General features: G+C 47.8%; 1 protein-coding gene across 1 annotated transcript; it reads right to left on the minus strand.

Annotated features, from left to right (window-relative positions):
- Positions 1-27,994, minus strand: TTC8 (tetratricopeptide repeat domain 8). Its single transcript, XM_073578211.1, is given in 15 exon segments — positions 1-2,319; positions 2,535-2,618; positions 2,739-2,861; positions 5,033-5,207; positions 5,994-6,133; positions 6,373-6,483; positions 14,349-14,436; positions 15,794-15,879; positions 16,294-16,310; positions 16,313-16,337; positions 16,690-16,779; positions 17,258-17,417; positions 17,491-17,554; positions 19,131-19,251; positions 27,541-27,994. Coding segments are annotated over 15 exon segments (1,515 nt in total). The 5' UTR covers positions 27,655-27,994; the 3' UTR covers positions 1-2,202.

Here is a 27,994-nt window from a genome sequence, read left to right on the forward strand (position 1 = left end):
TTGGAAGAAAAAATAATTTGTTTTATTACAATTAGCATCTGATTGCCACCAGTGGAGGGAACATGGCCACAATACGGGGGACATCTGGCTGGGGCGATGTAGTGACTTATAGACGAAACAGGCATTACAAGGATGTAGTGTAAAGAGGACAGAAATTTCCATCTCTTCTCTTCTACCTTTTTAAACTTTTTTTATGTTGTCATCCTGGAGAAACTCTTTGGTAATCATTACTTTGGGTTTCTTATAATTTTTTTTTTTCTACATTTGCACAATAATCCTGACAGCAAACTGCATGCACTCAGACTTCTCAAGTATTGCCAGCGAGAGCTCGTAGTGCGGAGATTATAAGGATGCAATTTTCACAAGGTCACCTACAGACTAAACATGCGCTGCCTCGCTCAATAAAAGAGAGACTGAGCGCGTTTTATCATCACAAGACTGCAGGTAGGAAATTCGTATACTTGTTGTCGTCTGTTTTCGACGGCACCCGACAATCCCGATCGCAAGCTGTGCAGACTTCCATCATAAGACAGGACCACTGCTTTATCAGATACGGCAGCTCTGCTCACTTCCAAAAGCAGAGCCAGGGCCATCACATCACTGATAGCTGCCAGTTGGCGAGGACAGGGGGCTACATGATCCCCATTGGGCGTTGTGCACAGGCCGGGTTCGTGATCCCCGTCAGGTGTCGTGCAAAGGCAGGGTTCGTGATCACAGACGGGCGTTGTGCAAAGGCTGGGTAAGTGATCCCAGGCGGGCATTGTGCACAGGCCGGCTGCGTGATCCCCATCGGGTCGTGCAGAGACTGGTGACCCAGCAGGTATCACGCAATGTGAGATCATGGACTCAGTTTACCTCCTGATGTGTAATGAGCAGAGCTTTTTAAATCTGTTCACGTGATATGTTCCACAAGTGCTTTGTGATTCAGTTCTTCAGCATTTTCCAAATCTCTGCTTCCTGCCAGTGAATGGAAACATTCCTTTTTACATCCGAAGAAAAAAAAGTTGTCTTGATCAAATACTTTCAGATAGATAAAGTAAAAATTTGCACACAGCCTGTGTTTTTGCTCTTATGGAAAAATTTCAGTTCGGTGGGCCATGCGGGAGTTTTGCCTCCACCTGTAAACAAGAATGTGTCCATTGACTGATAGCAAACAGAGATTTTGAAAAAGGTGAGGAATGAAGTGCCAAGTATAAAAAGGTGCAGGACTTGTCATTATACTGTACAGAAACATGGAAAACCACAAACCTGCACTGCGTACCCCAATGGGCGAGACGCCCCCTCTGCAGCCGTCCCATTCATCTGTACAGGAAATGCAGAAATCCGTGCACCTTCCAGCTAGTGGAGGAGAGATAGGAGCCCCATGTGTCAGATGATGTTGTTGTAGAGAAGAATCGGGAATGTGGAACTATGATGTCCACTCCTTTTACTTCTATGGAAAATTAGAAAGGCAAAGAAAAAGGGGTCTGCCACAGGGAAAAGAGGTGCCAGCGAGTGGGACGGGACGAGGACAGAGGTGCCAGCGAGTGGGACGGGACGAGGACAGAGGTGCCAGCGAGTGGGACGGGACGAGGACAGAGGTGCCAGCGAGTGGGACGGGACGAGGACAGAGGTGCCAGCGAGTGGGACGGGACGAGGACAGAGGTGCCAGCGAGTGGGACGGGACGAGGACAGAGGTGCCAGCGAGTGGGACGGGACGAGGACAGAGGTGCCAGCGAGTGGGACGGGACGAGGACAGAGGTGCCAGCGAGTGGGACGGGACGAGGACAGAGGTGCCAGCGAGTGGGACGGGACGAGGACAGCTCTATCGATAACACATGCATGTTATTTTTTTCTTTTGCTCAGGAAAACAGCAAGATTTGTACAGATGAAAAGAGAAATGAGGCCAAAGATCCCAACGTCCGCAGGGATACCATGCACAGAGGTACGATCCGATCAAATGGGGCATGGGACAAGATTTTTGGCTGATAACATTGCATCGATATATGTATGACTAACAACCAGACTGGAGGGGGCTTGTCTGAAGATTCTATGTTGGACATTGAACAACCGACCATTAGAAATACAGAATCACGGTGATGTTCAGGGTTAATTGTGTCCTGTACACATTAGCATTATCAGCAGAACCTTTTGCCGCAGCGATCACCAATGACTAATGAAAAGTCTGTTACTACATGACCTTGAATCTAGAGACCATTGAGCTTAAATCATTGCAAAATGCTGCCTCAACTTGTCCAGGAGTTGCCGAGTTTCCACGTGGGCAGGAAATGCAGCTTCCGACTTCCGAGCGGCGACGTAGCTGCTCTGGAGGTCCCCGATCTGCAAGACAAAGATGGCAAAGTATCAGCAAATCGTATCACTCCAGCTGCTGCAAAACTACAATCTACACCACCTTCTGTCAGCTGCTGACAGTCAGGAAATGCTGGGAGTTTTAGTTTCTGATTCCATGTTTAGCTAATTCTGGATATAATATCAGGATGATTTCATTGGTCTCTTTCTTACTGTAGCCTCTTCTAGACAGTAACCAGGCTCACCTTGTCAGAGAGGCAGGCGAAGTTGAAATGCGGCTCGTACATGTGAGGGGCGAGGGCAGCGGATGTCTGGAGCAGAGCACGGGCCTGCCGGAATATAGGAGATGGAGATATTCCAAAATTAAGGAACCCACACTGAAACAGTTAAAAAGGCAAAAGACGAGCGCGCATGAAGTGTCTCGTCAGCTAAATATACGTAGGACTTACCTGCTCGACGTGGCTTTTACGCATTTCCAATACGGCCAGATTATTGTACGCCTCAGCATGGTCATTGTTATTGGCCAAGGTCAGCTTGAAGCACTGATAAGCCAGAGTCAGATCTCCAATGCCCTAAAGAAAGACATAAAATAAGGGGAAAGTGTCAGCACCAGAAATAATGTCAAAATCAATCCCTCCTAAAGCTCCGCACAGGTTCTGAAGACTTACAGGACGGAGCCGGGTAGGTAATGGTCATACAGTATATTGCTAGACTAGATCACCAATATGTGACCGCGGACCCCTGCGCTCGCTGAAAGGAAACCGTAGAGGCTGGAAATTAATCTCCTCATGGCTCACTAGTGTGGCCTGTTATAGTCCGTCCATGCAGCTGTCCGGTGACGCTGAGATGAAGGGACATGGGGCCGAAATGAAGGGACGTGGCGCTTTCTGCATCACAGCCACTTCTTTCTTGGAATCAGACCTTCATGGCAAACTTTACTCACACGACTCACGGTCCACCCTTTAACAGACAACTCGGTCTTCATGTTTAATCTAGGTCACATCTATGAGGAGGCTTTGAGGTGGTCAGTGGTTGCACCTTCATTTGGGTGACAATTGTTCCGTTGCATTGCTGTGACTGCAGCAGGGAAATGTAACAGATGCGTCCAGTGATTCTCAGTCACACAGAGGGTTAAGGTCCCGTCACACATAGCGATCTAGTTTTGTGACACAACAGCGATCTCACCAGCGAGATCGATGTGTGTGACAGCGATCAGCGACTGCACCCCCTGCCGGTAGCGCTGATCACTCTGGGAAACCTCTGGACTTTTCTTTGTTCGCTGGTCTCCCGCTGGCCAGCACGTATCGCTGCGTGTGACAGGCGGGAGACCAGCGATCTGCTGGTAACTAACGTACACATCGGGTAACCAAGGGACGGGCGTCCCTTAGATACCCGATGTGTACGTTAGTTACCAGCGCGCTGATGCAGGGAGCTGGTAACTAACGTACACATCGGGTATCTAAGGGACGCACGTCCCTTGGATACCCGATGTGTACGTTAGTTACCAGCTCCCTGCATCAGCGCGCTGGTAACTAACGAACACAGAGCCGCGCGCTCGGCGTTGCTGTGCTGATCGCTGGTGAAGCTGTCTGTGTGACAGCTCACCAGCGATCACATAGCGACTCACCAGCGATCCTGACACGTCGATATCGTTGTCGGGATCGCTGGTGAGTCGCTATGTGTGACTCCAGGCTTTAGAATGGGAATCGTAACCCGGCTCCTGTTATCTGATTTACTTGTCATGTAGAGAAAGTCCCTGGGAATTACAAATCTCATCGATCCAATGTAATACAGACGGCTGGTGCCAGTATATTGTCTGAAAACTACGTGAGAATTGATGGAGCGGATGCAACAAATCTTAGAGAAACGCAGCTGCAGCGTGAGCGGGACCTAAATAATTGAAGAGACGATTTAATCTGGCATCAGCAGATCATCGCTCAAGCATCCACTCCTCTGCACAGATGATAAAGGGTCATCCTCACGGGTAATGGACAATCACTGTGCATCAGGTAACGGAGCGCTGGGAGGACTACAATGACCAGTAAACTTCTGCTGATAGTTTTAAATTTTTTGTAAACTTAGTTTCTCCTTCAAACAAAGACACTAGCAGAACAAATGTGAGGGATATTACCGATCTCAGTGCGGTTCATTACCAAAATGAAGAACTGGAGGGGAGCTACACAGATATCGCCATACGCCGCTGCTCCATCACACCCCGATTTATGGAAAGCAAAAAAAAAAAAAAAAAATCGAAAGACGAACAAGCAGGATGGGACCTGGACACATTCACTGACAGCAAGTTCGCAAACTGAAGAACTAAAACAAAATGGGCAAATTTCAAACTAGATTTACGCCAGAAAAATGACACAAAAACCTTAATATTTTAGTCCAAAAAAAAAAAACTTAACACAGCTGGAGGAAGAGTCACCCATTGCTCAAAAAAAAAAAAAAAAATGTACTGCAATTTACAGCAGAATTTGGCATAAATCTGCACAACCCTCAGCTGGCACAGATCCGATATTCTGCATGGCCAGAGATGCGATCAGTTTATTAAAAGTCCCGCGTGTATTAATGAAAAGCTCACTGGAGGAAGATGCACTGAGCCGATCAATCCCTTGATGAATTTCCCCATATTAAACAGTGGCCCTTATCTTTATTTGTTGAGCAGCTGGATCTACAGACTCCCCCTCTGTCACACCCTCTTAATACTAAACCATTATTTTTCTGCGATCTATGGACGTACCACGGCGACGTGTCCCAGGTTGTACCAGACTTCAGCGACCTCCTCGTCGTTCTCTGCCAGGGATAACGCTCTCTCGAAAGATGTCAGGATCATGTCGTACTGCTGGGCGTAGAAGCAGCACAGCCCCAGGTTGTTAAACAGCTCACAGTTATAGACCCCCATCTGTAGGAGGCGCCTGTGAAGTGATCCCAGAATTAGACACTCTATCCTCATCATTCACTTACAATGGAGACTCTTAAAGGTGAGGATCAGTTTATGGACAGTATTATAGATCAACCGACTTGATATAAAAGAGGCTTTCCACCTTCTAGATAATCATGGCTCAACCTTGGGTCACCAAAGTCATATTATTGGGATCCTGGCCCCCTCCCAGAACAGCTGTGTGCAGCTTCCGCAGTAATAGGATACACAAACCAGCACAGTGCTGCACCGTGTGTATGATTGGTCTCTGTACTGTAGCTTAGATCACAGGCACTTTAATATGAGCTGATCAGTATGTGAGAAAAAACACTACACAAGGTACGGGGCGGTACTGGTCCAGTACATGGCATCCATCAGTCACCAGAGCTGCCAACAGCTGATCGATTGTGGTGACGGGAGACGGACCCACATTGATATTGATAACCCGCTCTAAGCACAGACCATCAAAATCTAATGGTCCCATACTAATTAAAGGATGGACAATCCTGATGAACTCGGGGGGGGGGGGGGGGGGGTAAGAATCACCTAACAGTATCACTCGTAGTACGACGGGAGTTGGCTCAAGTCACTTTTTACTGCATTTTCCATATATTACAACAGGAGAGGCTAAATATTGTGGCTCATCACTTGCCCCTCCATCTGCAGCCATTTTATGGATGGCAGAGCAGACGGGAAGGAAGAGTGCAAACAAGTTATACCAGTAAGGTATATCTATCCATCTATAAGACGCCTATCCCTGTCCAGCTCTTGGGCAACTCGCCTGTAAAACCGCAGCGCTATCTCCGGCTGGTCCGTATAAAAGTGGTTACTTCCTATGCAGGCGATGGCCTCCACGTGCGTGTTATCCTGTTTCAAGAGGTCTTTGTAATATTCTGTCGCGGACGTCAGGTTATTCATTTCCTGAATGATGGGACAGATGAAACAAAGTGATGCAAAATATCTGCATAACAGCAAAGGTTGTAAAACAAAAACGAATGCGACAGAAAATCAGTGCAACCAACGTGTCCACTGCTTCCTGCAAATGTAGCGCCGCCGTTCTCATGAACAGCAGCGACATCAGGGCAGATGCAAAACGGCCGTCACACAGATCTACGTATCGTATAACGCTCATCTGCAAAAGGACGAGTGCCAGCTCCAACCTCGTAAATTCGTGCCACGGCGCACAGGAGGGCCACTTCTTTAGGAAACCGGTCCAGGCCTTGTTTATACACTGAGAGTGCAGTGAGCGGCTGGTCCATGCGGGCGCAAACCTGCAAAACACAGAAGAGCCGCAGTCAATTATGTCCTGCGCTGAGGCTGCTTCCAAAAGAGACAGCAAACGTTGCCATTCCAATGCTTTACAACAGCAATAGGTATATATATTTTTGTTTTGTAATTTTTTATTTTTGCATTGACATAGCCATATGAGGGATTAAGTTTTTTGGTGAGAAACATGGATTTTTGTGAGTACTCACCGTAAAATCCTCTTCTCCGAGACGCTCATTGGGGGACACAGAGACTGTGGTGTATGCTACTGCCGTCTGGAGGCCGACACTAAGTATACAAAAAACAAGTTAGCTCCTCCTCCGCCGCATACACCCTCGCCCCGATAGCGGGCGGAAACCAGTTTAGTGCAAAAGCAGTAGGAGAACATAACAATAAATTAGCCTTAACGCAGAAAATCATATGTCTGAAAAAGGACCACCCTACATTAAACAAGGAATTATACTAATCAAATAAACAAGAGCCAACTGGCTATCAGGGTGGGTGCTGTGTCCCCCAATGAGCGTCTCGGAGAAAAGGATTTTACGGTGAGTACTCACAAAAATCCATGTTTCTCCTTCGTCTCATTGGGGGACACAGAGACTGTGGGACGTCCTAAAGCAGTCCCTGGGTGGGAGCAGCTCACCGATCCAAACCGCATGCCCTCCTGTCTAAAGGTGTGCCTCTGCTGCCTGGAGAATTTTCCTACCCAGGCTCGCATCTGACGAAGCCTGAGTATGCACATTGTAATGTTTAGAAAACGTGTGCAGGCTTGACCAGGTTGCCGCCTTGCATACCTGCTCTGCCGAAGCCTGGTGCCGAAGCGCCCAAGAGGCGCCCACTGCCCGAGTAGAGTGCGCCCCTATTCCAGGTGGAATCGGCGTGCCTCTGATACGGTAAGCCTCCTGAATAGTTAGACAAATTCATCTGGCTATGGTCGACCGTGAGGCTGCGAGCCCCTTCCTGCGCCCTTCGGGAATCACAAACAACGAGTCTGTCTGGTGAAAAGGTGCTGTCCTCGACACGTACCTCCTGAGAGCTCTTACCAGGTCCAACGTGTGGAGCGCCCTTTCCACTCTGTGTACTGGCACTGGATAAAACGAAGGCAGAACAATGTCCTCATTAATATGGAAAGAGGACACGACCTTCGGCAGAAAGGGCTGTGGTGGCCTAAGGACTACCTTATCCTTAAAAAAAGTCAGAAACGGAGCTCTACAAGATAGGAATGCCAACTCCGAGACCCGCCTAATGGAAGTTATGGCTACCAAGAATACAACCTTCCTGGAAAGGTATGACAATGAGATTTCTTGTAACGGCTCAAAAGGAGTTTCCTGCAGGACACCCAGAACCAGGTTAAGGTCCCAGGCGTCCATGGGCACTCTAAAAGGAGGGCACCAAATGAGAGACCCCCTGAATGAACGTCTTGACCTGCATATTGGTAGCGATCTTTCGCTGGAAAAGGACAGACAAGGCCGATATCTGTCTCCTCAGGGAACTCGGGGCCAAGCCTGCGTCTAGACCTGACTGCAGAAAAGCCAGAATGTTGGGAACCGAGAAGGACAATGGCGCAACCCCGTGCTCTCGACACCAGTGAAAGAAAACCTTCCAAGTGTTATGATAAACCCTCGCCGAGGCCGGCTTCCGGGCGCTAACCATTGTAGAAACCACCTCACGCACAAACCCCGCCTGGGTCAGAATCCAAGATTCAACGGCCATGCCGTCAAACACAGGGCCCCTAAGTTCGGGTGGCAGATCGGCCCCTGGGACAGTAAGTCTGGTCGTTCCGGCAGACGCCAAGGCACGTTTGCGAGAAGCTGCACTAGGTCTGCGTACCATACTCGACGGGGCCAGTCTGGGGCCAGCAGAATTGCCGGGACCCCCTCTGTCTTGATCTTTCTGATGACCTTCGGGAGAAGTGGCAGTGGGGGAAACAGGTATGGGAGCCGAATCTGGTTCCATGGTAGAACCAACGCATCCATTGCGATTGCTTGCGGGTCCTGAGACCGAGCGACAAACATGCCCACTTTGGCGTTCTCCCTGGAGGCCATCAGGTCCACGTCTGGAGTCCCCCACCGTTGGCAGATCTGTTGGAAGACCTCAGGGTGCAGGGACCATTCCCCGGCCGCGACACCTTGCCGGCTTAGGAAATCTGCTGCCCAATTTTCCACGCCTGGAATGTGGACTGCTGAGATTACCGAGTGGTGCCACTCGGCCCAACGGAGTAGATGCTCTATCTCGCGCATGGTTGCCCTGCTGCGCGTGCCTCCCTGGTGATTCACGTATGCCACTGCCGTGGCGTTGTCTGACTGAACCCGGACTGGGCGTCCTGCTAGCAAGTGCTGAAAATGCTGCAGTGCCAACCGCACCGCGCGAATCTCCAACAAGTTGATCGGGAGACGAGCCTCCTGAGGAAAATGCCTCTGGGCCGTGTGATGGCGAAACACTGCTCCCCAACCGAGAAGACTTGCATCGGTTGTGATCACCATCCATTGATCTGGGGGAAAGGGTTTCCCCTGCAGAAGCGAAGAGTCGTGCGTCCACCACCAAAGTGCTCGTCGGACTTGAGAGGACAACCTGCACTGATGATCGAGGGAGAACGGACTCCTGTCCCAAGTTGCCAAGAGAGTGTGCTGCAGGGGACGAAGATAAAATTGAGCAAACGGAATTGCTTCCATTGCCGCCACCATCCTTCCTAGAACCCTCATCCCGAATCGAATAGTGTGAGGGCCTGGTTGCTTAAGACTCCGAACTCCCTGCCGGAGCGCCCGAGCCTTGTCTTGAGGGAGAATTACCAACCCTCGGGAAGTGTCGAAAATCATCCCTAGGAACGGAATCCTCTGAGCTGGGATAAGGGATGACTTTTTCCCATTGTCCAACCATCCTAGGCGAGACAGGGTATCCAGCGTGATGCTGACATTTTCCTCGCATGCCCGAAAGGAGGGACACTTTACCAAGAGGTCGTCTAAGTACGGCAAGACCACTATGCCCCGAGAATGTAGAATGGCCATGATGACCGCCATTACCTTTGTGAATATCCTGGGAGCCGTGGCCAACCCGAAAGGCAGTGCCACAAATTGGAAATGCCGACCATCAATTGCAAACCGTAGGAACCTTTGATGCGGGGGAAAAATAGGGATGTGCAGGTAGGCATCCTGGACATCGATCGAGGCCAAATATTCTCCCTGCCCCATGGCCGATATCACTGACCGGAGGGATTCCATTCGAAAGTGCCTGATTCTGATGAACCTGTTCAGGAGCTTTAGGTCAAGAACCGGCCTTACTGTTCCGTCCTTCTTGGGGACCGCGAACAGGTTGGAATAAAATCCTTGAGTTCTTTCGTACTCTGGAACCGGGACAATGACCCCGTTGCGCTGAAGAACCCTGATGGCCCCTAGCAATGCCTCTGCCCGGGATTCCGATTTGGGAAGAAGGGAACGAAAAAATCGTCTTGGAGGAGCCCCGACAAATTCTATTTTGTACCCGGATGACACCAATTCCGCCACCCATGCGTCGTGTGCCACTTCAACCCATACGTAGCGGAACCTGAGCCGACGTCCGCCTACTCTGCTGTGTTCGGGTACCTGATGCCCCGAGTCATTTTGCTGAGGGCCTCTGTGACCTGGCCCCCCCTTGACCTGGGCGGACGGCCCCGCATCCTATTCAGCGGGTTGGTTCTATACATGACCTGACGCTCCTTGTCCTGGTTGTAGCGAATTGGGGCGGAAGAACTGGCCGCTGTTGCCCATCCGGGGGTGCGAAATGCTCGAAAGCGCGCCTGAGGCTGACGAAAAGGCAGTCTAATCTTCTGCTGTGGGAGAAAGCTGCTCTTTCCCCCTGTGGCATCCGAAATGAGTTTGTCTAATTTCTCACCAAATAGCCGGTTACCCTGATACGGCAGGGAAGTTAACGATTTCTTAGAAATCGAATCAGCCCGCCATAGCCTTAGCCACAAGGCTCTCCTAATGGCGATAGCATTTGCCGCCGCTAGTGCCGTGCAATTAGCCGCATCCAAGGACGCACTAAATAGTCACCCGCCATAGCGATCTGATTTGCTATCTCAGACATCTCCGTCGGCAAGTCTCTATCTTGTAGGACTTTATTCAAAAGAATCTGACCATGACATCATGGCTTTGGCTACCCATGTTGCCGCAAATGAAGGAGAGAGCGCTGCTCCTGATGCCTCATACACGGAGCGGGCTAAACCTTCCATGAGCCGATCCGTGGGGTCCTTAATGGAAGAACCACTAGGTACTGACAACAGGGATCTTGAGGCCAGGCGTGACACTGGGGGATCCACAATCAGTGATTCCGCCCGTCTCTTACAGAGCTCTGGTGCAAACGGGTATCTCGTTTCTAGCGTCTTTTGTCCTGAAAAGCGCTTGTCTGGACATTCCCTGTGCCGCTGCACTATGTCCTCGAACTCTGGATGAGTGCTAAACACTCTATGTGGTCGCCTGGCCTTTTTGAAGGATATCTTATGCCCTGCGGTTAGGGACACATCCTCCTCAATACCTAGGAGTCTGATTGACAGCCTCAATGAGACTGTCTACCGTCTCCCGACACCCTGGGGTATCCAGGTCCAAGGATTCCTCCACGTCATCACCTGAACTCTGCTCGCTCCCAGAAAATGGTGACGGTGAGCGAGACGCCGCACTCACGGATGCCGAAGCACCGGAGGGGCCCTGAGACGCCATATGGGTTTTCTCCCTATGCGACTGCTTAGAGAGTGTGCGGCCCCTGCAGGCCGGAGGCTCTTGTGAGGTGGATGAACCCTCCCAAACAGGTGAGCCGTTGTCTCTACCCCTATCCGGGGCCTGAAGGGTCTCAATCGCCTTCGTAAGTGAAACCATGGCCCGAGAAAGCGATAACGCCCATTCCGGGGGATCCAGACCCCTGGGCTCCGTTGCGGGGGAGGGCTCCTGGGCGTGTTCGGAACTACAGGCTTCACATAACTTAACAGTCTGCGCTCGTGGGAACATAACCCCACAGGAAACGCATGCGGTATAAAGGAACGTGTGCTTTTTTCCTTTCCCAGACATACTGCAGAAATAGGCCAGTTTTCTCTCCTTTTTTCCTTTATGAAGGGGCAATGAGGAGGAGGAAGAGGAGGGTAACCCTTAGTGTGGCTCCGGGATGGGGGTCGCACTTACCAGGCTCCTGCGTGTCTCTCCCGCGCTCCTGCGTCTGCCTGCTCCTTCCTCTGGGTAGGCTGCGAGCCTGCTCGCGGGCCTACCCTGCTCTGAAGCCGGGGCCTCAATTTTATCCAGCGTCCACCCCGGTCATGGGGGCGGCGCCGGATATGATGTCACGCCGGGGGGCGGGACTTGCACCCGCAGCCTGGGCTGAAGCCGCGGGCTAAATTTAGTCACTGCCCGCCCGCCCATGCACTGGCGGCCCCGCTATCCTGGCGTTCCCGCCGGCACTCTCATGAAGCGCTCACCCCGCAGGGGGGTCCGCGGCCCTCCACGTGCAGTATAGGAGGGAGGAGGGAGGAGAGGAGAAGGGAGAGGAATGGAGCCTGCTGGATCACCTGTAGCCCTAGCCCCCGAACCTGCCACCTCTGGCCGTACCGCTAACCTGGAGCCTCTCACTGCCCCGGGGCCCTCCCCAGTCATCCATACCTGCCCTCAGCCGAGGCCATGAGGTAATCCCTTTTTGGACGGTGCAGGCACCCTAGCTCTGTCTGCCCTGAAGGGGCGAGGAGAGGGACCGTCCGCCGCCATGCATCACCGCCATCGTGCGTTGGTGGAGCAGTGGGGGCCGCACAGACTAGTCTTGTGCCTCTTTGCAAGCCCATGGTTTCGATACCTAGGGGTGGACAGGGCTAAGTCTGGCATAGTGTCCCCACGTCACGGGAAAAGAAAACGTGGAGGGACACTCGCACGTGTTCGCCCGTTGTTGGTTTGGGGAAATCGGATCCTTTCAATAGGATGCGTTGCCCCTGTCTCATCTTCACAAAAAAAAAAAAATAAAAATAGATGTCTGGGGAAAAGTCCCAGAGATGTCCCTCGGTGCGGGAAAGGATACGCGGAGGCGATACTCGCGCGTGCTCGCCCGTTGATGGTTTGGGGAGATCGGACCCTTTCAATAGGATCCGTCGCCCCTGTCTCCTCTTCATAGCGAGAAAAAACAAAAACAAAAAAATAGTCTGGAGAGATCCAGACTGCGTGTGCCTCCATCAGACACCAAGCAAAAAACTGGTTTCCGCCCGCTATCGGGGAGAGGGTGCATGCGGCGGAGGAGGAGCTAACTTGTTTTTGTATACTTAGTGTATGCCTCCAGACGGCAGTAGCATACACCACAGTCTCTGTGTCCCCCAATGAGACGAAGGAGAAAAGCTGTAGGTTCTAAATGACACCATTCATTCTCTTTACCATATAATGTCCTGAAAAGCAGGAAAAAAATAATGGAGATAAACAATGATAAAAACTGCAATTCATCCATTTTTTCCTTTGTTTGTTTTTAAAATGATCAGTGCGCGATAGAAATGACCTTGGTACCACGATTCTCTGTCCGTATGGTTACAACGATGCCAAAGGTATAAGGGTGTGTTCGTTCGTGTTCTCTCTCGAATCTGCATCAATTCCATTGGACAAAGTATAGGAATCCGCAGGGAAAACTGCATGCGTTTTACCCCACGGTTTCTACAAAGAAAATGCGGATTTTTCTGCAGATAAAATCCGCAACATGTGCACACACACTTTAGGGGTTTTATTAATATTATTTTGGTAATTTCAAGAATATTAAGTCTATATAGCGCCATTCAGCAGATGGAGCGGTGTGAGGGGGCTGGAGCAAGCTGGCATCATTTATAGACATCATTTTGGGATATATTTGACATTTTGATCACTTTTTAGCATATGTCTGAAAGGTCCCGCGACCAAAAAAGACAATTCCTGGATTTGAATTTTTTTCTTTTTATAGCGATTCCTGTACGGGTTAATTACTTTTATACTTCTATAAATTGAAGTATTAGAGATGCTTCGATACCAGATGTTTTTATTTTGTATCTTTATTTTTAAAACTAGCTGAAGAGCCCGGCGTTGCCCGGGCATAGATCCCCTTTGCAGTATGAGACCCTGTGTATTGTGAGCACCCGTCCCCTTGCAGTGTGAGAACCCCACTGTGTATTTTCAGACTCCCTGTGTATTGTGAGCACCCCCCTGTGTATTTTGAGACCCCCTGTGTATTGTGAGCACCCCTCCCTTTGCAGTGTGAAACCCCGTGTATTGTGAGCACCCCTTCCCTTGCAGTGAGACCCTTTCTGTATTGTGAGCCCCCTTGTGGAGTGTGAGCCTAGCTTGCACACCAGTCATGACAGGGCTTTGACAGGCTGAGAGCAGCTTTGTTATGTGTGGACACGGGGGGACGGGGAGCAGTCTGTGCTCCCCTCCCCTTCTGTCCGCGGCTGCTGCCTCCTCTGGAGCTCCTGTCGCCCCCTCCACGGCCCCGCGTGCGGTGATTACCTGCGCCCGACTCCCGCACTGTCCTCCTCCGCTGCCTGAGCACCAAATCCTACATTCCACTGTCAACCAAAATCCCCTCGGTCAGTCCCGACCCCTTCAAATTCACCGCCCTCCATTGGCTATGGAGTGGGCTGGGCTATGTGGAATGGGCGTGGCTTGATACATACATACATACACACACACAGCTTTATATATAAAGATGGGAGAAGGCGGTTGACGTTTTTAGATGGCTAATAATGAACAGATCCTACGTGGTTGGCTTCCCTGTGACACTATTACAAGGTGATGATGGGTACGTCATGGGTGTTAGTTAAGAAAAAAAAAAAAAAATCACAAAGCTATAACAAAAAAAAAAAAATAAAACTAATCACATTTATAATGTAATCATATAAACCCTGAGAACTTACTTTTCCCAAATACAAGTATGTATCCACCATCTCCTGATGAACAAGTGCAGATTTAAACTGGTTTTCTGCTTCACGGAAGAGGCCCAATCTATAAATAAGAACCGGATGCACAGTGTGTGAGACATGGCGATACCGGACGCTGATTCCCAGAGAGCACAGCACTCCTCTACACAGTCTGGATACGTTTATACAGTAATAAATACAAGTTCTTAGTTTCCTCCTTATCTAGGTTTTCCCTAGTTATCACCATTCAATCTGACTTTATGAAAGACCTCTTAGGCCTCTTTCACACTTCAGTTTTTTGCATCAGTTATAATCCGCCAAAAAGGCGGACAAGCGGATCCGTTCTCAACTGATGTGAACGGATGGCACAGGATCCGTTTTTAGACGGATCCTGAAAATGAAGAAATGTAAAGGAATCGCTGGCCGGGAAGGAGAGAGAGAGAGAGAGAGAGAGAGAGAGAGAGAGAGAGAGAGAGAGAGAGAGAGAGAGAGAGAGAGAGAGAGAGAGAGGAGAGAGAGATATATATATAGAGAGATAGAGAGAGAGAGAGAAAAAAGAGATATAGAGAGAGAGAGAGAAAAAAAGAGAGAGAGAGAAAAAAGAGAGAGAGAGAGAGAGAGAGAGAAAAAAGAGAGAGAGAGAGAGAGAGAGAGAGAGAAAAAAGAGAGAGAGAGAGAGAGAGAGAGAGAGAGAAAAAAGAGAGAGAGAGAGAGAGAGAGAGAGAGAGAGAGAGAGAGAGAGAGAGAGAGAGAAAAAAGAGAGAGAAAAGAGAGAGAGAGAGAGAGAGAAAAGAGAGAGAAAAGAGAGAGAGAGAGAGAGATGAGAGAAAAGAGAGAGAAAAGAGAGAGAGAGAGAGAGAGAGAGAGAGAGAGAATTTTTTTTTTTTTTTTTGTCCGGCACCCAGAAAGAAATTCGGGTTAAATCAGTGTTTGCAGGATCCGCCAGAGAAAAAAACGTTACAAGCTCCGTTTTGAAATTTTTGAGGATGGTGACGGACAGCAACTTTTGGCGGATCCTAACAAAAAACGGATGCAACGGACAGCAATCCGTCACAATCCGCCATTAATGCAAGTCAATGGGAAAAAAACGGATCCTCAAAAAAAATTTGAGGATCCGTTTTTTTTTCAAAACCTGGCGGATTGTGACTGATTGTAAAAAACGGAAGTGTGAAAGAGGCCTAATGAAAAAATATGAATGCATGCAATCAATATTTCTGGCTCTAGGTGGTGCTGTGGAAGCCGTTCCAGCATCTACCTGTAGTGAGTGGCCCTCTCCATTATCACACTAACACAGCACACCTTGTGGTCAGGGAGGAAACTGCAATTGAAGCCAATCACTGGAGTGTAATTAGTGAAGTGAGAGCACGGTACAAATGTTAAGTGTTGTGCGGGCTGGAGAGATGGAACATCATATGTGTACTAGATGTTATCACACAGCTTACCTGTAGTAACATTTCCCCAGCTGAACCTTCCACCACCAGTCCTTGAACTGAGCATTTTCAGTGGCTAAAGCGGCCAGCTCCAAAGCCTGGAGAACAAGGGTGTACACATAAGTATTCTCCTACATCTGTGCTTCCTGTACTGCAACAGGTCATGATTTCAGGATGTCCTATATAAGAAATAGATGTGGCACAGTGTGAGCTACGGGCGGCCGGAGAAGAGGGGCAATGCCCGGCGCAGGCGGCCGGAGAAGAGGGGCAATGCCCGGCGCAGGCGGCCGGAGAAGAGCGAGGGACGGCGTAGACAAAGTGATTTGCTCCTTTTTCCCTATGATTTATTCTGCACAGTTGGGTCGTTCATGTCTAGGGGAAGTTGGAGAGCGACACCACGTTTTCTATGTTACCAGGGTCCACAGAGCTCACAGTAATGAGCACACTGACAACGAAGGAGGGCAACTTTCATCAACTTTGGGAAGTGAACATTATTGTGAGGAATTCCTTACATTCTTCACGTCGTTTCATGATGGAAGATGTACTCAAACAACGTCTGCAAAAAATCAAAAAGCAAAACTAGAAATATACAGAGAAGGAAAATACTGTAATATTTCACTGCATTATTTTTATTCTATGTCAATTATCTCTCCCAATTTGAATACTTTGCTGTAAGACTCCACATTCGACTGGGCTGTTCCCCCACATTTCTATACTGATGTAAGCGATCAGCTCTGTGGCATCGCCAGGACCCCGGCTGATGTCAGGAGCCGCTGAATGATCAGTGGACAGAGTCTCTATGATACAGATGAGGCACTGGCTCCATTATAGCGGCTCTGGTAACATTATAATGACTTATTTCTTCTTCTCTTGCACAATTATGGATTCTTTGTGAATTACTCACTGACCTTCGCCAAGTTGGGACTCTGCGCGTATTTGGACAGATTTAACCTGGACAAGTTAATGAAAGGACCATCTGGGTGGGTCAACATAGAGGCCTAGGGGAAAAATAAAACCAGCGTCAGTCAGAATTATCACTTTGGGAGATCTGAGACCCTACTCGTGTTATGTCTTTTTGCTGTTAGTAATTTTTTCATGATGATTTGCACTTTATGTACAGTTTTGACAACTAATCTGCATGTATTCACAGTGGTAATAGGGAGCACAGACAAGTGTTAAACTTAGTGTCGTCTCTACTGCTTCATGGTAAAGGCGGTGATGTGACTCGTTCTCCTATGATTGGCGCCATAGTGCTCACATGCTCCCTAGGATCTCAGCTTGGCGATCTCCCAAAATTCGTCATTAATCCAGTTGCAGACGTCTGTGACATTAAGCCATTTTGTGTTATTGCGAGTGAGTGATGGACAGAAGTATGGGTAAATGGCAGACGTGGTTACATACATAACAGAACCTTAAAGGGTTAAATAAGTTAAGGAAAGACAGGGCTTTCTTCAGCCAATGCCACAGCTTGCTCACCGTTCCAAGTCGTATGTATCGCCCCGAGGCGCTGGTGATCGGCCGGGCAGTGTGTGCGGTCCTTGGGGTGCGGATTGCCTGTTCCACGGTGCCTGGCCGCCCGGACTGGGTACTGGGCCTGACGAAGCCAGTAAGAGGCCGCCCGGACTGAGTGACAGGTCTGCAGAAAGCCATGTGTCAGGCGTAAACATCTGGATGCTTACGTCACATGACGGCCCTATGAACTCACTCACCGCACCGCTGGGCTCGGGCCCTCGGGTCTCTTTGCGGTGGCTTGTCGGATAGAAGTCCCCGGACCTGTAAATAATTTACACATCTTATAAAAGTCAGTGAAAAGCGAAGAATGAGATAACGCCGGACCTTACGAGCTGCGAGTTATAGATCTTTGGTGCATGCTGCGTGCATATTTAATCAGGCGAGTGGAGTGGAACATGTGGCCCCCGCTCACTAGTTGGCCGGCTCTAATCTGTAAAGCTGGGGGGGATTAGTATCTCAGGTAGAATTTCCATTAATGCCAAGTACGACTACAGGATGTGTCCAGATCGGCCTCGTAGAAAGCCTCGTCCGGCAGGATTCACGCCCTGTCTGTGTGTAAGTCGCCATGTTCTTAGAATGTGGTTTTTGAGGATCAGAAGATGTTTATTTTACTAGTTTTTCATTTAATTTAACAATAGGCTTCTTTATACAACTTGTAAAATCGCGGGAAAATGGATTTTACAATATAAAACTAAATAAAAGCCGCAACCAAAAGAAAAGTTAAGAAATGCTATGAAAATTTAAAAAAAAAAAAAAAAAACACAGGACTTTCTACACGAGTACTAAACACACAAAGGGCGAGTTAGGCCCAAAGCATAGAATTGTCTACTAGCTACATCGTTAGCCCGTGACCACCGGACCCAGGGCCTGCAAAATCCTACTACCTCCTGCACCCTCTGCGCTCTTACATCGCGCTGCGACATAGGCATGACCTTGTGTGACCTTACGAATCAGAAGAGGTGCTGAAGATGACTCAGGGCTCCGGTCAGGCGGCCACGGACTTCAGATGTGGCCACTGAACAAGAAACAAAAACATTTCTCGTCATCTATCACAGAGCGCGAACAGGGAACAGAAACTCTCTTTTCTTCTTAGACTTCACCAATGAAAAGTCCTGGCACTACATAAAAGTCTACGGTGAAAAAACTTAAAGGGATTGTCCATCCCATTTTATATGTGCCATAGCATGGATGAAATATGAAAACCCACACAGTCACTTAGCATTTACACCCAGCTACTCTCCAAGAATTGCCCAGGTTTCCTGTCACCCGGGATGGGCTACAGCAATGTCAGTCTGGTCATAATAGGATTCTTTTCTGTTTTTTCCTGTAGTCACTGCAGCCAATCACTGGCGAAAGTGGCAGGGATGCCGGCAACGCTGGGTTGTATGGACATGTGACTACTGCAGCCAATCTCAGGCTACAGTGGCGGGGACCCATGCAACGCTAGGTTGTACAAACATGAGGGCAACTGCAGCGGGGTCTCAGTTTCCATTGGGTTTTATGGACACGTGATGGCTGCAGCCAATCAGAGATGGCAGCACGGTGGCTCAGTGGTTAGCACTGCAGCCTTGCAGCTCTGGAGTCCTGGGTTCGAATCCCACCAAGGAGTTTGTATGTACTCCCCATGTTTGCGTGGGTTCCTCCCACATTCCAAAGACATTTAGATTGTGAGCCCCATCGGGGACAGTGATGATAATGTGTGCAAACTGTAAAGCACTGCAGAATATGTTAGTGCTATATAAAAATAAAGATTATTATTATTATTATTATTATTATTATTATTATTATTATTATTATGACAATGCACTTGATCTTTCCCTCTCCACATCGAACTTACGTGCCACCTGGGCAATGGAGTTTTCATCCAATGTCACCTCAGCGATCCCCTCTTGATCGACGTCGATCTCATCCACATAAACCATCTCGGTCAGAGCTCGGGTCTTCAGGCTCCATGCTGCCTGCAGGAACACAAACACACACTGTCTGCAGGAACACAAACACACACTGTCTGCACCACATCTAGATGCAGATCAGAATTCATTACTTTACTGCACAGCATTGTGGTCCTGAAAAGAATGGTGCCTGGCCAGGTATTGAGAAGATAAAAAAAAAAAAAGTTTTAGGCTAAGTGCAGACGGACTTTTTTGCCCTGCGGATTTTTCCGCGCAGAATTGAAGAAATCCGCAGGTCAAATGACCTGAATTTTTCCTGCGGATTTCTTCTTTTTCTTGCGGTTTTTGTGCGTTTTTTCCCTGCAGATTTGGAGAATGGAGCAGGTGGAAAACCGCACAAAAGAAGTGACATGCTGCATATTTTGAACCACAAGAAAACCGCGCGGAAAAATCCGCAGCGTCTGCACACTTTTTTTTTTTCTATTGATTAACATGCTACTGTACATCACAATGCGGATATGCAGCGTTTCTGCGTAGGTAAAATCCGCTGCGGATCCGCTAGAAATCTGCATCGTGTGCACACAGCCTTACACTGCAATTTTCAGCACCAAATAACTGTGGACAGAGGTGGCTTCAGAGCAGATGCCGGTCTGTGCGGACCTCCGATTAAGCCAAATCTCCTCACCAATCACAGCACAGCACCATGTTTTATGTGCACCACAGCCACTGCGTGCGCCACTAGATCCAATTTACACCTCCGCTAGGAGGTTCTCACCGGGCCAGAGATGGGATTATAATGTCAGAGCTGCCTAGCTGAGGCCGTGGCTGCCGTCTGGTAACGATGCAGGAAGCTAATTAAAGTATGATAAGAAAATAATGAATTTCCTGAGGATTCACCTCCAGGACAAAAGCGAGCAAATAAATCCATGAATCACAGAAATGTGGAGCGAGGAAGCAGGAGGAAGATTCAGAGCAACATTACAGAATCACTCCTAACCAGCAGAATAGTGAGTGCAGCTCTGGAGTATAATAAAGGATGTAGCTCAGGATCAGTAATGCAATGTATGTACACAGTGACTGCACCAGCAGAATAGTGAGTGCAGCTCTGGGGTATAATACCGGATGTAACTCAGGATCAATAATTGTAAAGTATGTACACAGTGACTGCACCAGCAGAATAGTGAGTGCAGCTCTGGGGTATAATACAGGATGTAACTCAGGATCAGTAATGTAATGTATGTACACTGTGACTGTACCAGCAGAATAGTGAGTGCAGCTCTGAGGTATAATACAGGATGTAACTCAGGATCAGTACAGGATCAGTAATGTAATGTATGTACACAGTTACTGCACCAGCAGAATAGTGAGTGCAGCTCTGGAGTATAATACAGGATGTAACTCAGGATCAGTAATGTAATGTACAGTTGTGGCCAAAAATATTGACACCCCTGCAATTCTGTCAGATAATACTCAGTTTCTTCCTGAAAATGACTGCAAACACAAATTCTTTGGTATTATTATCTTCATTTAATTTGTCTTAAATGAAAAAAACCACAAAAAGAATTGCCCTAAAGCCAAATTGGATATAATTCCACACCAAACATAAAAAAGAGGATGGACAAAAGTATTGGCACTGTTCGAAAAATCATGTGATGCTTCTCTAATTTGTGTAATTAACAGCACCTGTAACTTACCTGTGGCACCTAACAGGTGTTGGCAATAACTAAATCACACTTGCAGCCAGTTGACATGGATTAAAGTTGACTCAACCTCTGTCCTGTGTCCTTGTGTGTACCACATTGAGCATGGAGAAAAGAAAGAAGACCAAAGAACTGTCTGAGGACTTGAGAAACCAAATTGTGAGGAAGCATGAGCAATCTCAAGGCTACAAGTCCATCTCCAAAGACCTGAATGTTCCTGTGTCTACCGTGCGCAGTGTCATCAAGAAGTTTAAAGCCCATGGCACTGTGGCTAACCTCCCTAGATGTGGACGGAAAAGAAAAATTGACAAGAGATTTCAACGCAAGATTGTGCAGATGTTGGATAAAGAATCTCGCCTAACATCCAAAAAAGTTCAAGCTGCCCTGCAACAGTGTCAACCCGTACTATCCGTCGGCGTCTGAATGAAAAGGGACTGTATGGTAGGAGACCCAGGAAGACCCCACTTCTTACCCCGAGACATAAAAAAGCCAGGCTGGAGTTTGCCAAAACTTACCTGAAAAAGCCTAAAACGTTTTGGAAGAATGTTCTCTGGTCAGATGAGACAAAAGTAGAGCTTTTTGGGCAAAGGCATCAACAGAGTTTACAGGAGAAAAAAAAGAGGCATTCAAAGAAAAGAACACGGTCCCTACAGTCAAACATGGCGGAGGTTCCCTGATGTTTTGGGGTTGCTTTGCTGCCTCTGGCACTGGACTGCTTGACCGTGTGCATGGCTTTATGAAGTCTGAAGACTACCAACAAATTATGCAGCATAATATAGGGCCCAGTGTGAGAAAGCTGGGTCTCCCTCAGAGGTCATGGGTCTTCCAGCAGGACAAGGACTCAAAACACACTTCAAAAAGCACTAGAAAATGGTTTGAGAGAAAGCACTGGAGACTTCTAAGGTGGCCAGCAATGAGTCCAAACCTGAATCCCATAGAACACCTGTGGAGAGATCTAAAAATGGCAGTTTGGAGAAGGCACCCTTCAAATATCAGGGACCTGGAGCAGTTTGCCAAAGAAGAATAGTCTAAAATTCCAGTAGAGCATTGTAAGAAACTCATTGATGGTTACCGGAAGTGGTTGGTCGCAGTTATTTTGGCTAAAGGTTGTGCAACCAAGTATTAGGCTGAGGGTGCCAATACTTTTGTCTGGCCCATTTTTGGAGTTTTGTGTGAAATGATCAATGTTTTGCTTTTTGCTTCATTCTCTTTTGTGTTTTTTCATTTAAGACAAATTAAATGAAGATAATAATACCAAAGAATTTGTGTTTGCAATCATTTTCAGGAAGAAACTGAGTATTATCTGAGAGAATTGCAGGGGTGTTAATACTTTTGGCCACAACTGTATGTACACAGTGACTGCACCAGCAGAATAGTGAGTGCAGCTCTGGAGTAGAATACAGGATGTAACTCAGGATCAGTAATGTAATGTATGTACACAGTGACTGCACCAGCAGAATAGTGAGTGCAGCTCTGGAGACACGGATTCTTATATAATGTTTATGTATAAAAAAAAAAACCCTTTCTTGTTGCTCTTAAATTTTAAAATCGTATAGTTTGGGGAATAATAGCATGAACAGAACTACGACTCCAGCAATCTAAAATTACAGTGGACTACACTACAATAATTTGTACGACATTGTGGTCATCGTTACCTGTGTTACTTGTTCAGAACCTTTCTCCTTAGGAAGCAATGAAATAAAGAGGAATGTATCAAAGTAACCGCAGAGAATATAGAAGATTGGGGGGGGGGGCAGAATATGGAGTTCAGCAATGTTATTCACTGTAATTTTCTTATGATCAGAAGCTACACTGATGTCAGAAAATCCCTGTCCCTTGGTTGCTGCCAACAGAAGACACCGGCTCTGGGTTTTGCTGCGTCTGGTGTCTGTTATTGTCTGCAGCGCTAACATGTCAACAGCGCTGCAGTCAATTGGTAATCTCAGCGGCTCTGAGCCAGCAACTTGGGCAGAACCACTGAGCTGAGTGATTGGCTGCTGCAGTGTTGATGCAACATTAGCGCTGCAGACAATAAGGAGCACTGGGCGCAGCGGAAGAGACTCAGCACTGGACCCGGGGAAGGTTAGTAAAGCACTGTTTGTTTGCTTTTGTTTTTTCTTAAACAAATTGGAAACGGGGAACAGGGGTCCCGTCTCAGCATGGGCCCATCTAATGTGTTCATCACACTATGTAATTCAAGGAACAATTGACGTAGCACACAAAGCAGCTCTTACACCTCTGTACCAACTGAATATACATATCAGAACAAGTAACAAGTGTACGCAGGGCGTACGGACTCGGGGGTCACTCCTTCCTGCGTACCACATGTGATCAGTCTTGCTCTAAATCTACCAAGGTCTCTTCTCAAGGTCAGCCTCAGGATATGAACAATACTCATAATGGAGGATGGAAACCAGCGCAGACCAACAATCATTACCTGACACTGCACAGCATATACATAGGTGCTAAGTATTCTATATACTGTATATATGATACATGCACGTGCAGAACAGATATATCTCTTCTCATCTACAGGACATGCGCTCCATACTCATCTCATTAGTACATAATCTGATTACGGCTCTTTTCCTGCCCCCATATTCCTCATTTATAACAATTCAATGAGAAAACACAGGAAAGCCTCTTTTCTTTAGCGTTTGTTCAGACTGTGGCTTTAATTCATCACAATCTTGTCTGCGAAGAGTGAAATCTGTAGGAAATACGCAGCACTCCCTGCAGATCTACACACATTGGTCTGGGTTTTGGTGCTCTATTTGTTCCTTCCGGGTGAAATTGCAGTCATGGACATCTGACCGTCCGTCATCTCGACTGATCTCAATACAAAATATCAGCAACGACATCTGCAGCTCGAGAATTCACCTTCTAATAGGATTAAACTGATCGTTGCAAGAATTCTGAGCATCCATGTTCTCTGCTATACAGCTGCGAGAGCTGCGCCCGGAGCCGGCAGGACACAGCTGCGCCCGGAGCCGGCAGGACACAGCTGCGCCCGGAGCCGGCAGGACACAGCTGCGCCCGGAGCCGGCAGGACACAGCTGCGCCCGGAGCCGGCAGGACACAGCTGCGCCCGGAGCCGGCAGGACACAGCTGCGCCCGGAGCCGGCTCCAGTGCTTCCACTGCAGCAGAGGTAAAGCCGTCACTACGAGTAGCAGATAGTTCCCAGTGCAGGACGATGTGAGCTGTCAATCATCAGGAGCACACCGCTCCCCAGAAAGCAGGGGATGGGTGCGCTCCTGAAGAAAGAAAAGGATTACAACCCTTTAAACAAATATGTTTCTTTTGCAATTTCAAAAGTTGTTGAAAACACCTCTTGTGGGGCCACGTGTGAGAAGAAAAGCAAAAAAACGCAGTGTCAGGGCAGAAGTCTTCACTAGTGATGAGTGAACATGCTCGTATTTGGTGTAATCCGAGCTTGTGTGCTAACCGAGTATATTCGGTGTGCTCGAAGACATCCAGCCGCGTGGACTTGAACATATTTTTCAAGCACGCTGAAGACTTTCGGTTAGTACCCAAGCGCCGTTCACACATCACATATCTTCATAGAAGTCAGTGGGCGAAATGCAACAACCACAGCAAATAAATCGGCTCAACAATATACAAAACCGCAAAGTCTGAGCTTCCCAGGAGAATCCCAGCCATCCACAATAGGATTAGATACACGGCTCAGCAGACAGTATCACACAGGATAGGATTAGATACACGGCTCAGCAGTCAGTATCACACAGGAGAGGATTAGATACACGGCTCAGCAGTCAGTATCACACAGGACTGGATGAGATAGAATCATAGAATCGTAGAGTTGGAAGGGACCTCCTGGTCCAACCCCCTGCTCAAAGCAGGATTCGCTAAATCATCCCAGTCAGATGTCTGTCCAGCCTCTGTTTGAAGACTTCCATTGAAGGAGAACTCACCACTTCTCGTGGCAGCTTGTTCCACTCATTGATCACTCTGTCAAAAAGTTTTTTCTAATATCTAATCTGTGTCTCCTCCCATTCAGTTTCATCCCATTGCTTCTAGTCTTTCCTTGTGCAAATGAGAATAAAGTTGATCCTTCTACAATGTGACAGCCCTTTAGATATTTGTAGACAGCTATTAAGTCTCCTCTCAGTCTTCTCTTTTGCAAACTAAACATTCCCAAATCCTGCAACCTTTCCTCATAAGACAGGGTTTGCAGACCAGTCACCACTCTGGTCGCTCTTTTCTGAACTTGCTCCAGTTTGTTGATGTCTTTTTTAAAATGTGGTGCCCAAAACTGGACACAATATTCCAGATGAGGTCTCACCAAAGAGGAGTAGAGGGAAATAATGACTTCACGTGATCTAGACTGTATGCTTCTGTTAATACATCCTAGAATTGCATTTGCCTTTTTTGCTGCTGCATCACACTGTTGACTCATATTCAGTCTGTGATCTATTAGTATACCCAAGTCTTTTTCACATGTGCTGTTGCTTAGCACTATTCCTCCCATTCTGTATATGCTTTTTTCATTTTTATTGCCCAGATGTAGTACTTTGCATTTCTCCCTGTTAAAAACCATTCTGTTTGTTGCTGCCCACTTCTCCAGTTTATTTAAATCTTTTTGAATCCTCTCTCTCTCTCTCTTCTCTAGTATTAGCTATCCCTCCTAGCTTTGTGTCATCAGCAAATTTAATCAGTTTACCCTCAATTCCTTCATCTAAATCGTTGATAAAGATGTTGAACAATACAGGGCCCAGGACAGAGCACTGTGGTACCCCACTTGAGACATTCTTCCAACTGGATGTGCAGCCATTTACGACCACTCTTTGGGTCCGATCACTAAGCCAGTTATGAATCCACCTAACAGTTGCCTTGTCCATTCCATACTTAGTCATTTTTTCAATAAGGATTGTATGAGATACTTTGTCAAATGCTTTGCTGAAGTCAAGATATACTATATCTACAGCATTTCCTTGATCCACCAAATCAGTGATTCCGTCATAGAAGGTAATTAAGTTAGTCTGACATGACTTATTAGTTACAAACCCATGCTGACTCTGTTTAATCACTTCATTCCTATCCAGGTACTGACATACATGTTGTTTAATAATTTGTTCAAAGATCTTTCCTGGTATAGAAGTCAGACTCACCGGCCTATAGTTGCCTGGGTCCACCTTCTACAGGAGAGGATTAGATACACGGCTCAGCAGACAGTATCACACAGGATAGGATTAGATGCACAGCCCAGCAGACAGTATCACACAGGATAGGATGAGATACACGGCTCAGCAGACTGTATCACACAGGATAGGATGAGATACACGGCTCAGCAGACTGTATCATACAGGAGAGGATTAGATACACAGCTCAGCAGTCAGTATCACACAGGATAGGATGAGATACACGGCTCAGCAGACTGTATCACACAGGATAGGATTAGATACACAGCTCAGCAGACAGTATCACACAGGATAGGATTAGATACACAGCTCAGCAGTCAGAATCACAAAGGATAGGATTAGATACTGTCTGCTGAGCAGTGTATCACACAGGAGAGGATTAGATACACAGCTCAACAGTCAGTATCACACAGGATAGGATTAGATACACGGCTCAGCAGACTATCACACAGGAAAGGATTAGATACACGAATCAGCAGACAGTATCACACAGGATAGGATTAGATGCACAGCCCAGCAGACAGTATCACACAGGATAGGATTAGATACACAGCTCAGCAGACAGTATCACACAGGATAGGATTAGATACACAGCTCAGCAGACAGTATCACACAGGATAGGATGAGATACACGGCTCAGCAGACTGTATCATACAGGAGAGGATTAGATACACAGCTCAGCAGTCAGTATCACACAGGATAGGATGAGATACACAGCTCAGCAGACTGTATCACACAGGATAGGATTACACAGCTCAGCAGTCAGAATCACACAGGATAGGATTAGATACACAGCTCAGCATATAGTATCACACAGGATACGATTAGATACACGGCTCAGCAGTCAGTATCACACAGGATAGGATTAGATACACAGCTCAGCAGTCAGTATCACAGGATAGGATTAGATACACAGCTCAGCAGTCAGTATCACACAGGATAGGATTAGATACACAGCTCAGCAGTCAGTATCACACAGGATAGGATTAGATACACAGCTCAGCAGTCAGTATCACAGGATAGGATTAGATACACAGCTCAGCAGTCAGTATCACAGGATAGGATTAGATACACAGCTCAGCAGTCAGTATCACACAGGATAGGATTAGATACACAGCTCAGCAGTCAGTATCACACAGGATAGGATTAGATACACAGCTCAGCAGTCAGTATCACAGGATAGGATTAGATACACAGCTCAGCAGACAGTATCACACAGGATAGGATTAGATACACGGCTCAGCAGTCAGAATCACACAGGATAGGATTAGATACACAGCTCAGCAGACAGTATCACACAGGATAGGATTAGATACACGGCTCAGCAGTCAGAATCACACAGGATAGGATTAGATACACAGCTCAGCAGTCAGTATCACACAGGATAGGATTAGATACACGGGTCGCCTATAGTTAACCCTCCCTCTGCTGTCCCGGTCTTTCTGTGCCTCCGCAGTTCCTCCTGTCAGCCACACTCCGCCTCCCCCGTTCTCACCTGGTCGCACGGCTCCCTCTCCAGGATACGGCCGCACACCTGGGAGCATTGTTCGAACTTCCGTCGGCGAAAATAGCTCCAAGCCTGGAGAAGCGGATCCATCTGTGGCGCCATCCTCCTGCTCCGACACCAGGTGAGGCCGGGGACAGTGCGGAGGACCAGGCACCGTCACCCTGACAACGACCCCGACGCAGCGTCCACGCGTAGCAACCGCAGGGCACTGAAAGTCCGGGGCTGCCCGCGAGCTGCCTGTGCCGTTGTGGGGTCCTTATGGAGCTGTCCTTTGAGCGCCTGACGGAGCTTCTGTGTTGTAGATATGGTTCATTGATGGTTTTCTTTTTTAGTTTTTACAATCAGTAATAGACAAGATATGTGCGATATCCGAGCCCCGGATATGTGACAGTGTGAGGGGAGACCAGTGTGTTACCTCTAGCAACCGGTCACATGACTTCTT

Source organism: Dendrobates tinctorius, unplaced genomic scaffold (genome assembly GCF_039654945.1).
Source record: "Dendrobates tinctorius isolate UK_male_01 unplaced genomic scaffold, ASM3965494v1 ptg000058l, whole genome shotgun sequence".
NCBI lineage: Eukaryota > Metazoa > Chordata > Amphibia > Anura > Dendrobatidae > Dendrobates > Dendrobates tinctorius.